A 13,349-nucleotide genomic window follows, 5' to 3' on the forward strand; every position below is an offset into this window, starting at 1 on the left:
TGGACATATTTTTGTCACCTTCCAGTCAGGAGTATTTTACAGAAAATATCTGTTATTTCTTATGTAGCCTATTAATCTTTGCCTGATTAATATTTACAACTTATCCGAACAATGCTTATAATTTACCTGTATCATAACAGGTAAGTTTAAATTGGCACAGTGCTCCAATACTGGTTCTCTCAAAGTGGGAGAGTTTCACCATTTTTTAGAACACCAGCGAAGAAGAAAAAGCCCACTGAAATTGGTAGGAGTGCTGGCTGGCTTAGGACTCATTTGGTTAGGATCACAAATGAAAACTTCAAGCTTTTGTACTGACCTAATTTTGGGGGGATGGAAAAATTCTCTAGGAAGTAATAAACATCTGCTGCTGAAGTACTTTCTGCAGGTCAGAATAGCCCTTATGTAAGTACTTATAGCTGTGGCACAGAGGACAATACCTGGGCTGTTTTAAATGTAGTCATACTGTGGCAGCATGCCCATTTGTTGTAATCAGAATATGCTTCCATGAGTTTCTTGGAGACTGATCAAAGAAAGGTTGGTAACACTCAGCTTGCCTAGCAGAAGCTGATTTGAAAAGAAAGAGCCATTGTAATGAGAAAAGTAGCAACAAATACTTTGATACCAGAATGTTCTACCAGTTCTTACATTCTTCATCCCACTTCATTTCTTTTAATGTGTTTTTGGTTTTGATTTTTCTATCTGCACTTGGTCTTGGGGAAACATTTGCAGAGAAAGTGCAGAACCTACAAAAGGGCCAATTTTAAACTGATGCTGCAGAAAGTCGAATGCTGCTGCTGAGGGTTACTGGTGGTCCCTGTAAGTTTTGTGTGGGTTTTAGTAGCCTGAGCAGTGCAAATCAGAAAGTACTCATAACTCGGGAACTTAGCAGTTCCTGCTGTTACCTTGTTTGCTGTTTTTTTTTTAAAAAATGAGATTGAATTGCCTCATTAAATTCCTTATAAACTGTTATCATTCCTACCTCAGAAGAGCACTTCCCTTTTATTACCCTTTTCGAATACTCCCAATGTCAAACAACTTTCTTGAATATGATTGGAATTTGCTCTAAGCTGGTGCAGATCACAGGTAAATATCATTTAGCTGAGTCATTCACAGACTGTAACAAACAACAGCTGAATAGCAAGAAGGGAAAGTGATGTCTATCATACCAATCTTGTAGTACAAACTACAGCATCAGATAAAATGCTTTACTTTTTCTGCTTCCCCCTCACCAGCATCTCCTGAATTTTACAAAATAGTATTTGTGAGTAGTCTAGAATCAGTGTAGGGAAGGAGAATCTAAGTGCAAGGACTCTAGAAAATGCTGAAAACCTTGGTTTTCAAAAACCTTGGTTTTTTTCCTGGCATTGAACTGCCAGGTTTTTCTGTGTGTATTCAGTGTATGAAGTACCTTGAGCAAGAAGATTCCTGCAGAGAGTACAGAATGATAGCACTTATAATCTTCTCTTGCACTTTTCTTTGCTGACTTATGTTTGATAAGTCAGCTTAGTAGGTAAGGCTGAAGCTTGTTGTTGTGCCATTTTACTTGAGGAAACATTTAGATTGCATTTTGTCTATGCAAGGCCAGTTGCTAACAGTGGCAAATCCTGGTGGGAACAAGTCCTGACTCATGACATTGTTTCCATATCTATGAACTCTGTGGACATTCAAACCAAAAGAGTTTGAGTTTCGTCCTTTATCCTTGAGAGTTTCAACCAAATAAAATACATTGTCCTGTAATTTGTAGAGCTCCAACGCCTAAAAATTAGGTACTTATGATGCCCTTGTTCTACATCCTACGTATCCTTTCCCTTTCCCACTATTTTTATTCTCTTAAGACTGAGTTTTTGACGCTGTCCTTATTGGTTTTTATTTTTTTTTCTTTAGTTGATACAAGGAACAGCAGCCTCATTGTTTTCCTTGAGCAAACTGAGGGAACTGTGCAGCAAAATATTAACTACTTGTAAAGTTCAGGGGTGTAATTTATACCAACACATTGAAACCTTTGTCTTACATAAAGGATAGGTCTGTGTAAAGAGGCAGCTTTCTTCATGTGCAGAAATACTTAACTCCTATTGTTTAAAAAAGTTTAAAGGGAGAAGGATATAACCTTTTGTTGCACAGTGTGCATGCATACGTATTTTAGCTCTAGCAAGGGGTCAATGGGTCATAATGCATCTTCTATACATTTCTCTGTTTGCAAGTTACTTGAGCTCCCTTCTGAAATCTTAAGCCCTGCAAAGGGGAAGTAAAAGTCTCTTTGAAGAAAAGTATTTTGGTTATTAAGTTCTGAAGACTGACATCCAGAACCTCTAGCTCACTCTTCCCACTGGCCCTTCAGAGCAGCATCACATGCACAAAGAAATCCTTAGTGTCTGCTTGGAGCCTTGTCAGAAGTTCTCACCAAGCAATGTTAGTCACCTCTATTTTCTTCAAATATAAGTGGCAGACTGCTGGCAAAGGTTTGTGTGAAGTGGACTTCGATTATTTGCAATTTATATTACAGGCAATTTATTGAGCCTTTAGAGGCAAGAGTCTGGTCAGTTGTCTGCTGTAATTTTTGATGTTTGCTATAAAATGAAAATCCAATCAGAACTGTCATGTCATTTTGTGTGATGTTGTTCATTGTGCTTAAGGACATAATCAACAGGCTCATTGGTCTGATTTTTCTTTTTCAGATGTAGAAATGCTTCAGTCCAAGGCAGACACTCCAATTTCTGGAGATGAAATCTCTCTAACTGTGAAAGACTCGATGCTCCGCAAGTTTTTAGAAGGTGAGACCTGTTTGGAGAGGAGGGGAGCAGCACATACGGAACAATTAAATGGAACTTGAGATTCGTTCTTGATCTGTTGAGACAGGAGCTAGTACTCACTATTTGACACAGACAGCCTTGCTTTAGTGGGTACAGATAAAATGCAGTAGTAAGAACATCCTGTAGAGCTCATGAGGTGACTTGACTAGTGTGGTTTGTATCTTACTATGAAAGATGACTGACTTCTTGTCCAATCTATGCTTATCAGTGAGTACAAGCACACAGTTGTTATCTGTTCAGAAACGGCAGTCTTTGTCCTCATCTTTGTAATGGGAATTAACTCTGATGTCTTGATGCTCATGCAGGTTAGCCTCATGGGCAGGGCCTGAGTATAAAGTGGAGCAGCATTAGCTAGTGATGAATTTTAATGCGGATGCTTTGTTCACAAGTCAGTCTATTTGAAAGTAGCAGACTGAAAAATGGAGAAGAAATTCTGGTTCCCAAACATGCTGTGGGCTATCCCCCTTCGCATGACATGGTCATCTGAGCACTTTCCCAACTCATCAGGTTCCATGGGATCCAGACTCACTTTCCACGGGTTACCCAGCTGCATTCAGGGCAACATTAAAACTGTGTCTTTTAACATATTGTTCTATTTCCTCTGCCAGCACTGATACTCTGGCTTTCATTGCATTAATTTAGCTAGGCGTACAGCAGCACTGAAGGCAAATAAGTCCGATGACTAGGTTATTCATTTATGACTTGGTAACAGTGCAGGCAGTTAGTCCAAGGGCTCTTAATTGTCTTAATCTTGAGCCGATCGTTTCCCAACTTACAAATGCGTGAAACTAACTTTTAAATTAGATATGACAGCATTTGATTTTGCAGGGAGGTTAGTGAGAACAGAATGGGGGTGACAAAGGTGGTGTAGTACGAGCTGGGTCTTTTAAGTGCGGATGCAAGCAGCCAGCTCCCTCTGAGTTCTGTTTTTCTCAAGTCAAATAAATTGTCAGCTGGTTGTGATTGTTTCAGAAAAAAGAAAAATTCCCTCTAATGTTCTGCAGACAGCCACAAGTAACTTTTGGAAATCAGTGCCCTATTTGATTTGTTAACTACTGTCTGTTAATGAACTGGAACTCAAGATGTTCCTGGTTACCAGTGTCAGTAGTAATTCTTAGACCAATTTTTAGACTTTCCCCTGTGGTTTCTTTACCAAAGCACACAGTACAAGCTTAGTAGCAAATGCTTACATGCTACTAGGTATTAATGACTTTACGGAATCCTGTCTTTAAGGTCTTTGGCACTGTAATTCACTGCAAAACTGTGTATTTTTACCTGAGAAATGACCAGGTTGGTAAAAATGTGAAACATTCCACATCTGGAGGGATCCAGTTTTCAGTGAAGTGGACAGGTTATTTTTCTTACGAGCCTTTCTATGTTGTAGGTGGTAGCATGGATGCACCAGATTCTGGGGAAGGAGATTCCCAGCAGTATGGTGAAGATGTCTATTACTCAGTGGAAAAAGATACTTTTCCCCAGGAAATGGCTAGCAGACCTCCAGTTCCTGTTCCAAGACCAGAGTCCAGCTCTCCACAGCCAGACAATGAGCTGTACATCTCCAAAGGTGAGTTGGGTACCGCGATCTTTACCAGTCATCTTTAGAATGGCATTGACAGAGGCTCCAGTTACCAAATACGCACCAAGAAAATCTACTCAGTGTTTCTGTGACCCTTTGATTATTTGTCTCTCAACCATAGGAACTGGATTACCTTTGGGATTTTATTTCTGTTTTTCATTTTCTGCCTACTCTGAAAATGTGGAGTTGTTGTATCCTGAGGTCTTGGCCTGAGATTTCTCTTAATGAAAACATGAGGATGACAGATTGCCCCTAGCCAGTATAAACAAATCCATCTAAACATGAAAGATTTTGGTATTGTGAGGGTATGATCAAGCTAATAAATTGAGAACTTGCTGCTCTGTAATGGTATCATTAGTTCAATGGCATTTACATAGGACAGTACCTCATTCTGAAGTGATTCCAAATTGAAACTAAGGAAAACTTCTTCTTAGCCTAAGCCCCTTGTGAAAATTGTCATATTCCACAAACACACTAACAAGAACTCTAGTTGAGTGTGGGAAAGTAATTTCAGTAATTTCAATTTCTCACCATTACACTACTGTAGGAAGGTATTTCCAGAGTTCTCTTAGAGGTGACTGGGCTAAATTCTTTGAAGATGACAGAAGGGGAGTTTTACTGTACAGCTCATTATTCTGTTTTCTTTAGTGGTCTTATTAGGGTTCAGTAGGAGCTTAACAGAAGCTGTAACGCAATGCGGAATTGAGAATGCTTACCCTATTCATCCTGATACTTGTCTTCCTGACTTGTGATAAGTGTCTAAAGATTGTTGGTTTTTCAGTTTTTGCACAGAAAACTCAAAGACCTGAGAATCTCTATGTCCCTAGAGGAAAGGTGAGGAAAGGTAAGTCAGAAGTTCATCCTGAATATCTTTCAAGTAATCCAAAAGCAAATCTGCTGAGGTAGTGTTGTTCAAGTGAGATGTGTATGTGACAGAACACTGTCTTATAAGACTGGGGATAACAGTCCTAAATGAATGACTTGACCTTACGTTATACTGCAAACTTTCACATCCGCAGTGTGAGGAGTGCTCTTTTATCTCATACAGTACGTATCTCCTGTCTCAGTGTTTATCCTAAGATGGGATTTTAATGATGTTTGAAGTCCTTTTTTGTTTTGACCCCTATTGCTTCATGGAGCTGATACTCCACTCCTGGTCTTCTGGATGTAGTCACTGCCTGCTGATTGTTACTTCCTGGGATTTAACCTGTAGTGCACTGCCTCCCGTTGATCTCTATGCTCCAAAATTATGACCTTGCTCTTTAACTTCTAATCCAATTCATTGTCAAAGTGCTAGGAACCATCTTTATCTCTTATCTCCTGTGTTAGGTACTCCTTTTTTAATGTTGTAAATGAGGTAAAAATAGCCAGCATCAGTAGGATGAGCTTTCAGCTGCTGGAGTTACATTGCACGGATTAGGAAGTCCAGCTTTGTGATTGCAAAGTGAAACACTGTTTTATGGGTTAATCAGGGGAGAGAGGTACTTTTGAGATGAGGAAACAAAGGGCTTAAAGGAGGGCCTTTTGTGCTGTTCACTTAAATTTATTTTATTTTAAGCATAGAGATTATCTCTAGGACATTATGCACAGTACTACCTCCCAAGCTTTTAGCCTTGATAAATGGTGTCAGGACAGATAAAGACTAAATACTCTTCTGGTTAGTGAAACATTCAGCTAATTCAGTAGTGGGGCATCAAGGCTGTTTGAATTGCTTTGTATTCAGCAAGGAGGGCAGATAACACGAGCTCAGTGATATTTTATTGTCTCTTCAGAAACGATGGTCAGGCCTGTTAGAGACTTGTCTCAATCAAGTATATATGATCCATTTGCTGGAATGAAAACCCCAGGTCAACGGCAGCTGATCACATTACAAGAACAAGTGAAAATGGGCATACTCAACGTTGATGAAGCTGTACTACACTTTAAGGAGTGGCAACTAAACCAGAAGAAGAGATCAGAATCATTCCGTTTCCAGCAGGTACTGGTTTATTCCGCTGTTTAAGAAATACAGTGATCTCTCTAAGCATATATCCTAAACATTTCAGCGTAGGTACACTCCTTTCCAGGTTGGAGCAGGAAGACTCCTCACAGTCCCCCCACTAGCAGGTTTTTCTTCTGACTTTGAGGGGCTGTTTCCATGAAGCAGCAAGCAGATAACTGTTTTATAGTTCTGTTTGTCTTGCAGTAATAGTTTTAGTCTTTCAAAGATGGAGGACGCTAGGAATCAGGCACAATCCAGGTAACTAAATTACCTTTCTTTCCACCTAGCATCTACTTGCTGGCAGGGACTTCAGCGAATGAACATTCAGGTTGTCAGTTGCCATCCATTTCAGATCAATGAAGACTCTGTCCCAGATGGTGTATTGCTATTAAACTCCTGTCCTATAGATGGACTGATGCTTCCTCAGGTCATTTGAAAAATTTTGTCTGATGGCTTTCATTCCTGCAGCATCCAGAACTGCCTGTTCTTTGTAGCTGGGCGAAGTCTAGTGAAAGTGCCGTGGTTGAATGAGGAAATCATTCAACTGTTGGCAGCAGCAATGCAATGACTGGTGGAACTAGCAGTCACGTTTTCAGGTTTCTGTTATCTTGTTAGTGTGGAGTTCCCTATTTGAAAGCATTCCCTGCTTCTTTTGGAGCCTTGTGGTATCTTGTGTTCCTTCTGCTTCTCTGCCTGTTCAGGGATTTTCTCACTTTCACATATGTATTCATTTCTCTGCTGTAAAAGCTGTCTTATAGTAGGAAAGGAGTGGGGAGGTAATAAGTGGTATGTAAATAAACTTTATTCCCAGTTATATTTGCAGGTGAGCCCTCTTGCTTTATTGGGGGACATCCCAGTTCTCTCAATTGTCCATCATTCTCCGATGTGTGGAAATCTGTCCCTACAGTCAGAATTATCTTTTGTTAGTACAGAAAGGACTGTGCAGTTACTTGAACCTGTGTCCTGTTTCTGTGCTAGTGTAACAGTGGAGACAGAAAATACAGGGATGTTCTAAACCCAGTGTGCTTTTATCTGCAACTATATCTGATCTGTGAACCTGACCTGAAAGTATACAACATCTGAAAAAAAGAACTTGGCTTCTAAAAGGCATGCAGGGATTTCTGAAGAGAATAGATTAAAACTTGTTGACGTGGTTTGGACTTCATCCAGGTTCAGCAAGCTTTGTTATGGATTGGTTGTAAAGGAGGCTTAAATATGTTCCTTCACTGTCAGAAAACCATTCATCCTCCATTGTCCAAAGCCCTGAAAAGAATATTTTGTGATCTTTTAGGAAAATCTGAAACGGCTACGAGACAGCATAACCAGGAGGCAAATGGAGAAGCAAAAATCAGGGAAAAGTGCAGGTAACAGTCTCTGGTTCTGAAATTCTCTGGTAGTGAGGCAACTAAAAATACTAACAGATTCTTGAGGCAGAAATGTCGCCATATTGTAATTATGTGATATGATACTCACATCTATGTGCCTGTTGGCTAAAAAAGACAAAGCTGCTTTACTCCTCTTTCCCAGGCTGAGAAAAGGATGTCCACACCTGTGGAGTGAATCCTGATTCATACATGTACAATTACGATCATCTTTATGTGACTGTTTAACTTTGTTTTGGGATGTGAAGCTATCTCAGAGGTTAGACTCAGTAGATCATTCTGTTCTTTGTTCTCATTTTGCCCTCCAGATCTGGAAATTACAGTACCCATTCGACGTTCTCATAATACTTTGGGGAAACCAGAATGTGGCATATATGAGTATACTCCAAGGAAAAACGTATTCCCACCAAAAAAGGAGCTAAAGCGAGGAGACTGGAAAACAGAAAGCACATCCAGTACAACAAGTAAGCAAACCCTGAGTGTCACCCCCTCTCTGCAGGAAATCTGGGCAGAAAATATTTCCCTAGCATGAGTCTGGAAGCCAGCTCATGAATCAGGACTTCTGTTGCTGAATCCTAGTGCCAACACTGGCACCCTGAAGTATGCATGCCAACTGATTTCAAAGCAGTAAAAGCAACTCCAGGTTCATCAAGGGATTTGGGTACTCATGTTGTGCATGAATATCTACAGGAGGAAAAGTGAAAGCTGGGCAAAATGTTTCCCTTGAGCCTTCTGAAGAAAGGAATAGTCTCCAAAATCAGTCCTCAAAAGTAGATGACAGCTGCTTTCATAGGAAAATAAATAAATAAATAAAGTTATGTTCCCTTGCTGTTACTCCCAGCAATAAATGTGCTGTTCTGTTCTGAGGGACGTAGCCATATTGCAGGCTGGGAACAGATCTCTACTTGTAATTTCCTCAGATGTTATAGATAAAGGGCAGCATTTCTCATTGATTTCTCTGGGACCCAAGCTTCTGAGTGATTTGGACGCTCTGGATGTATTTATTATATTTGTGTTTTATGAAATTTAACCATGCTAATGAAATTCCTGCATTCTCACAGACTCTGCAAACTGAGCACAGAAAGCTCATTCAGTTATTCCAGAAATTAGTGTGGTGATACCCTTAGCCACGTACCTGTATGCAGTTTGGACACAGGGACTGATAATTTAAATACACATAAAAGTTGAGTGTGTAACAGTTGTGAAAATATTTACCTGACTTGCAGTCTGACACTGGCACTGGACCCTTGCAGTTAGATTATGGCCAAGTATTTAACCAGAAGCCTGGACCTTGGCAGTGGAGAAGTCTGCCAGAAAGTTAGATCTGAAGGGTTTGGCCCAGTGATCAGTGTTGTAGGAAATGCAATCGTTTCAATCTTGAACGTGTGAAAAATAACAATGGAAACGACTTTATCTAAGCAAGTATTAAATCATATATGCAAGAGATACAGATGAGATTATGAGGAATAGTGAGTCAGTGGTTTGCAGTAAAATCACAAGGATCTAATGAACCGTTTTTCCCTTGCTTACTAACCCTAGGTAGTGCAAGCAACCGCTCCAGCACTCGGAGCATATTGAGTGTCAGCAGTGGGATGGAAGGGGACAGTGAGGTAAGCTCTCAGCTACATGCACTCACGGTCTTTCAATGGCTTTGTTTTTATATGGGAAAAATAAAGTTTTTAGGGATAGCAGAGTATTTTCATAAATATCAAAATGTAGCTGCTTCTCTCAGGAAGGTAATAAAAACCAAATTCTGCTGGTCTGCAGCCTGTTGTGCAACTCCCTCTCTGCTGCTTCTGTCTTGATTAGATGCTTCTGAACCACACTTCATGCCATTGGTATCAACCATTTTGATGTTTTGCTACCAAAAGTGACTGAAAATCTGTGTCTGGGACTAGTTTGTAATCTTATTTCACAGAATTCAGTACACAGGCACATTACTGATAGTACATGTGTCTTTGTTTTCAATTGTATTGATCTTATATTTGCATACACTAACTGGTCCAGTCCTGAAGCTATGTGCCAACTTGGACACTGAGGAAAACGTGTGCTTTAGAGGTAAATTGTTTCAGAAGCACCTGCATCTTGAGATTTTGTTGTCGGTTTCTTTTTGATAGGACAATGAAGTCTCAGAAGCAAGCAGAAGCCGCAGCCCTATCCACAGCCAAGCAGAGAGGCTGCCTCTCCCCCTGCCTGAAAGGCCTCCCAGAGTGCCCCCTCGAGGTGCAAGCAGGTAAATAGAGCTAACGGGGAGCTCAAACCTGAGCTTTTCAGTGAATCAGTACAGAAGAAATGCACGTCTTTTCAATAGGTCTGCCAAACTGTTATGTGTAAACAAGCACTACTAAGTAACTGTAAGGTCGATTCTTCCTTCTTGTCTGCAATACTCGATGGAATGAGTTTCCTGTTGGTAACCTGCCTATTGCAGTGTTGTCACTGTGGTTCTCACACATCCAGAGGTGAACAGTGCTACAGATGCACGCAGTTTGCCACAGTGAGGCAGATCTAACTCAACTAGAATCCTGTGCCTGGCAGAGAGCTGGAATACTTGATCCTCCTGAGTAAATCCTCTCAGAACAAACTAAATGCAAAGCAGAAGGAGTTGCCTTCTAGCATTCCTTTGCAAGTTATTTTCTCTTTATAAATTCAGATCTGGACTTCAGTAAGGCTGTTCATGCAGTACCCCATAACATCCCTCTCTACAAATAGGAAAGATACGGATTTGATGGGTGCATCGCTCAATGGGTGAGAACTGGGTGCAGGATCAAATCCAAAGAGTCAATGGCTCAACATCTGAATGGATATCAGTGATGAGTGGTGTCCCTCACAGGCCAGTGCTGGGACTGATACTCTTTAATATATTCATCAGTGACACTGACAGTGGGGTTGAGTGCACCCTCAGCAAGTTTGCCAATGACAGCAAGCTGTAGGGTGCAGTGGGCACACCAGGCAGATGGGATACCATCCAGAGGGACCTGGACAGACTTTAGTAGTGGGCCCAGGTAGAACCTCATGAGGTTCTATAAATCCAAGCATGAGGTCTTGCACCTGAATCATGGCAACGTCCACTACCAACACAAGCTGAGGGATTAAATGACTGAGCACAGCCCTGCTGAAAAGGACCTGAGTGTGCTGGTGGATAGTAAGCTGGATGTGAGGCAGCAGTGTGCCCTTGCAGCCCAGAAAGCCAACTGTATCCTGGGCTGCATCAAAAGAAGCGTAGCCAGCAGGGCAAGGGAGGTGATCCTGCCTCTTTGCTCTGCGCTGGTGAGGCCTCGTGTCTTGTACTGTGTCCAGATGTGGAGCCCTCAGTGTAGGGGAGATGTGGACCTGTTGGAGCATGTCTAAAGAAGGGCCACAACAATGATCCAAGGAATAGAATACCTCTCTTATAAAGACAGGCTGAGAGAGCTGGGGCTATTCAGAGCTGGAGAAGAGAAGGCTTTGGGAGACCAGAGAATGGCCTTTCAATATCTAAAAGGGAGCTACAAGAAAGAGGAGGGCAGACTCTTTAGCACAGTGTGTTCTGGTAGGACAAGGGGAAATTATTTCAAATTCAAAGAGGGTAGATTTAGGTTAGGTGTGAGGAAAAGTCTTTTACAGTGAGAGTGGTGAGGCAGTGGAACAGGTTACTCAGAGATATGGCAGGTGCCCCATCCCTGGAGACTTTCAAGACCAGGCTGCCCAGGCTGTGAGCAATCTGATTGAGCCATGGATGTCCCTATTCATTGTAGGGGAGTTAGACTAGCTGACTTTTTAAAGTTTCCTTCCAGCTCTGAGGATTCTATGACCTCTCCAGGCCATGATATTTACATGTATGATTTGCCTCAAAGTAAGAACTGAACTCATTTGAGATAAGGTGTTGGGAAAGGGATGGGAATGCTGCATTGATTGGACTGGACCACCAGAAACTCAAGTAACTTGCAGATGCTCCTTTCATCCAATCACTACAAGTCTATGAAGTCAGGAACCAGAGAATTATATGAGTAGATGTTAATAAAATGCTTCAACTGCTAAAATAACTATTACTGATGTGTGGAAATAATAAGGTTTGTGTTTTGTCCTGCTTTAGGCAAGAATAAAGTTGGAATTCATCTGTAACTAATTTAAAACAAAAAATTAAAATTTGATGCCTTTGCTCTTTTCCTAATTCTCTTCAACTAATCTTCAGAAAAGAAGCTACTATATTATCAAACCTTATTCCAAACAAGTATTGCACCATCTCTTCCCAGTAATGGTAGAATCACTGCAGCTGGAAAAGCAGCAGGAAAGAAAAAGGCACAGGAATGTGGCTCTAGGTCCTTGACATCAGCTCTGTCGCTGGATCACTGAAAGCCTGTTTTTCCTTTTGTGTGACTACTGCCTGTACTGTATAATTAGGTACAGTGTTTTTACATGTAATTTGTTGCAACACCCTATTTTGTTATTTTTAATGCATTTATGTTCTGTTTTTTAATAGGCCTGTAAACTGTGAAGGCTTTTATCCTCCACCTGTGCCCCCAAGAGGTCGCTGAATCTCTCAACATCGGTGGAATATGAGATTTTTCTATATATATATATGTATGTGTGTGTGCTTGTACAGATATTTTTGGGTTGTCTTAAATTATTTATAAGTGGGAGCCAAATGTTTTTGTATCTTTCTTCCTCCCTAAAGCTCTGGTAGCTCTGCCTATGGTTTTCACTGAGATTTTTTGGTCTGCTGTAGTTTTTTTTTTTGTTTGTTTGGAAGAATGCTGGTGCTTTAAGACTTCGAGGGAAAAATCATGGTTGAAGAGGAGAATGCTGATATGTCTTGGCAGCCCTACACCAACATGGAGTTTCCCTTTGATGAAGAAAGAACACATCCTCTTAGAAATTAAATCCTGATAAGCACTGTCAACAAAACTTTCAGTACAATGTACAAGGGCTTCACTGGAAAACTTACTTAGAAAAAAAGCAAAACCCAAAAATTAAATACTTTGTTTGAAGAATTCTCATTACAGTAGGAGGTGCCATGTAGTTCTGTTCAGTGTAACATTTTCTGTGCAGGTACTGAAAGTCCAGAAAGTATGGAATCTCTCCAGTAATTATTAAACCACAGGAGAATGAAAAGTTAACTTTTTACAAATGTTTTGCTTATAATTTTGAAAATGCCTTTTCCCTTCCCTCCCTGGAGAGGATAGACATTAATGAGATGTGAGTGTGCTGTGTTTGCCATGAAAGCTCCCAAGGCAGCTGGCAAGGGATTTGCCGTGTCAAGACAGCTGTACATAAGCCATTGTGGGACTTGTCACTTGAAATCACACAGCTGACCTCTTAAATCAGGGGAAGAAAATGGTAGCACTGCTTTGTTCTTATCTTTATGCATGTTCACCGTAGCAGCATGAAAACCTTCCACTTCATGCTCTGGAATAATACAGCAACTCTGAAATTCGGGAGGCACACACCTCACAACTCAGCTGCACAGTTGGCTGCTGCAGTGGCATCCTGCCTGGGGCTTGCCTGTGTTTGCTCTGCCCTGGCTTTCTAGCAATGTGAATCACCAACAGCTGTGTCCAGTTCTCTTTTCTGCCTGAGGGCGTGCCAATGTAAGGACAGCTTCACGGTTGGGCTGTGTCTGC

The 13,349-nt window shown here is 41.0% G+C and overlaps 1 protein-coding gene across 2 annotated transcripts in view; it reads left to right on the top strand.

Annotated features, from left to right (window-relative positions):
* The window catches only part of PIK3AP1 (phosphoinositide-3-kinase adaptor protein 1), a 38,844-nt gene extending 25,988 nt beyond the window's left edge, over positions 1–12,856 (top strand). For both annotated transcript variants that reach the window (XM_052678256.1, XM_052678257.1), the window contains 9 exons: positions 2,676–2,771; positions 4,195–4,374; positions 5,168–5,230; positions 6,159–6,364; positions 7,659–7,731; positions 8,058–8,213; positions 9,289–9,359; positions 9,867–9,982; positions 12,209–12,856. In XM_052678256.1, the coding sequence (XP_052534216.1) occupies positions 2,676–2,771; positions 4,195–4,374; positions 5,168–5,230; positions 6,159–6,364; positions 7,659–7,731; positions 8,058–8,213; positions 9,289–9,359; positions 9,867–9,982; positions 12,209–12,263 (1,016 nt within the window). In that variant the 3' untranslated portion in view covers positions 12,264–12,856. The remainder of the gene's footprint in view (positions 1–2,675; positions 2,772–4,194; positions 4,375–5,167; positions 5,231–6,158; positions 6,365–7,658; positions 7,732–8,057; positions 8,214–9,288; positions 9,360–9,866; positions 9,983–12,208) is intronic.
* Positions 12,857–13,349: the final 493 nt, after the last annotated feature.

This window comes from Tympanuchus pallidicinctus, unplaced genomic scaffold, assembly GCF_026119805.1.
Source record: "Tympanuchus pallidicinctus isolate F22 unplaced genomic scaffold, pur_lepc_1.0 scaffold16, whole genome shotgun sequence".
Taxonomy (NCBI): domain Eukaryota; kingdom Metazoa; phylum Chordata; class Aves; order Galliformes; family Phasianidae; genus Tympanuchus; species Tympanuchus pallidicinctus.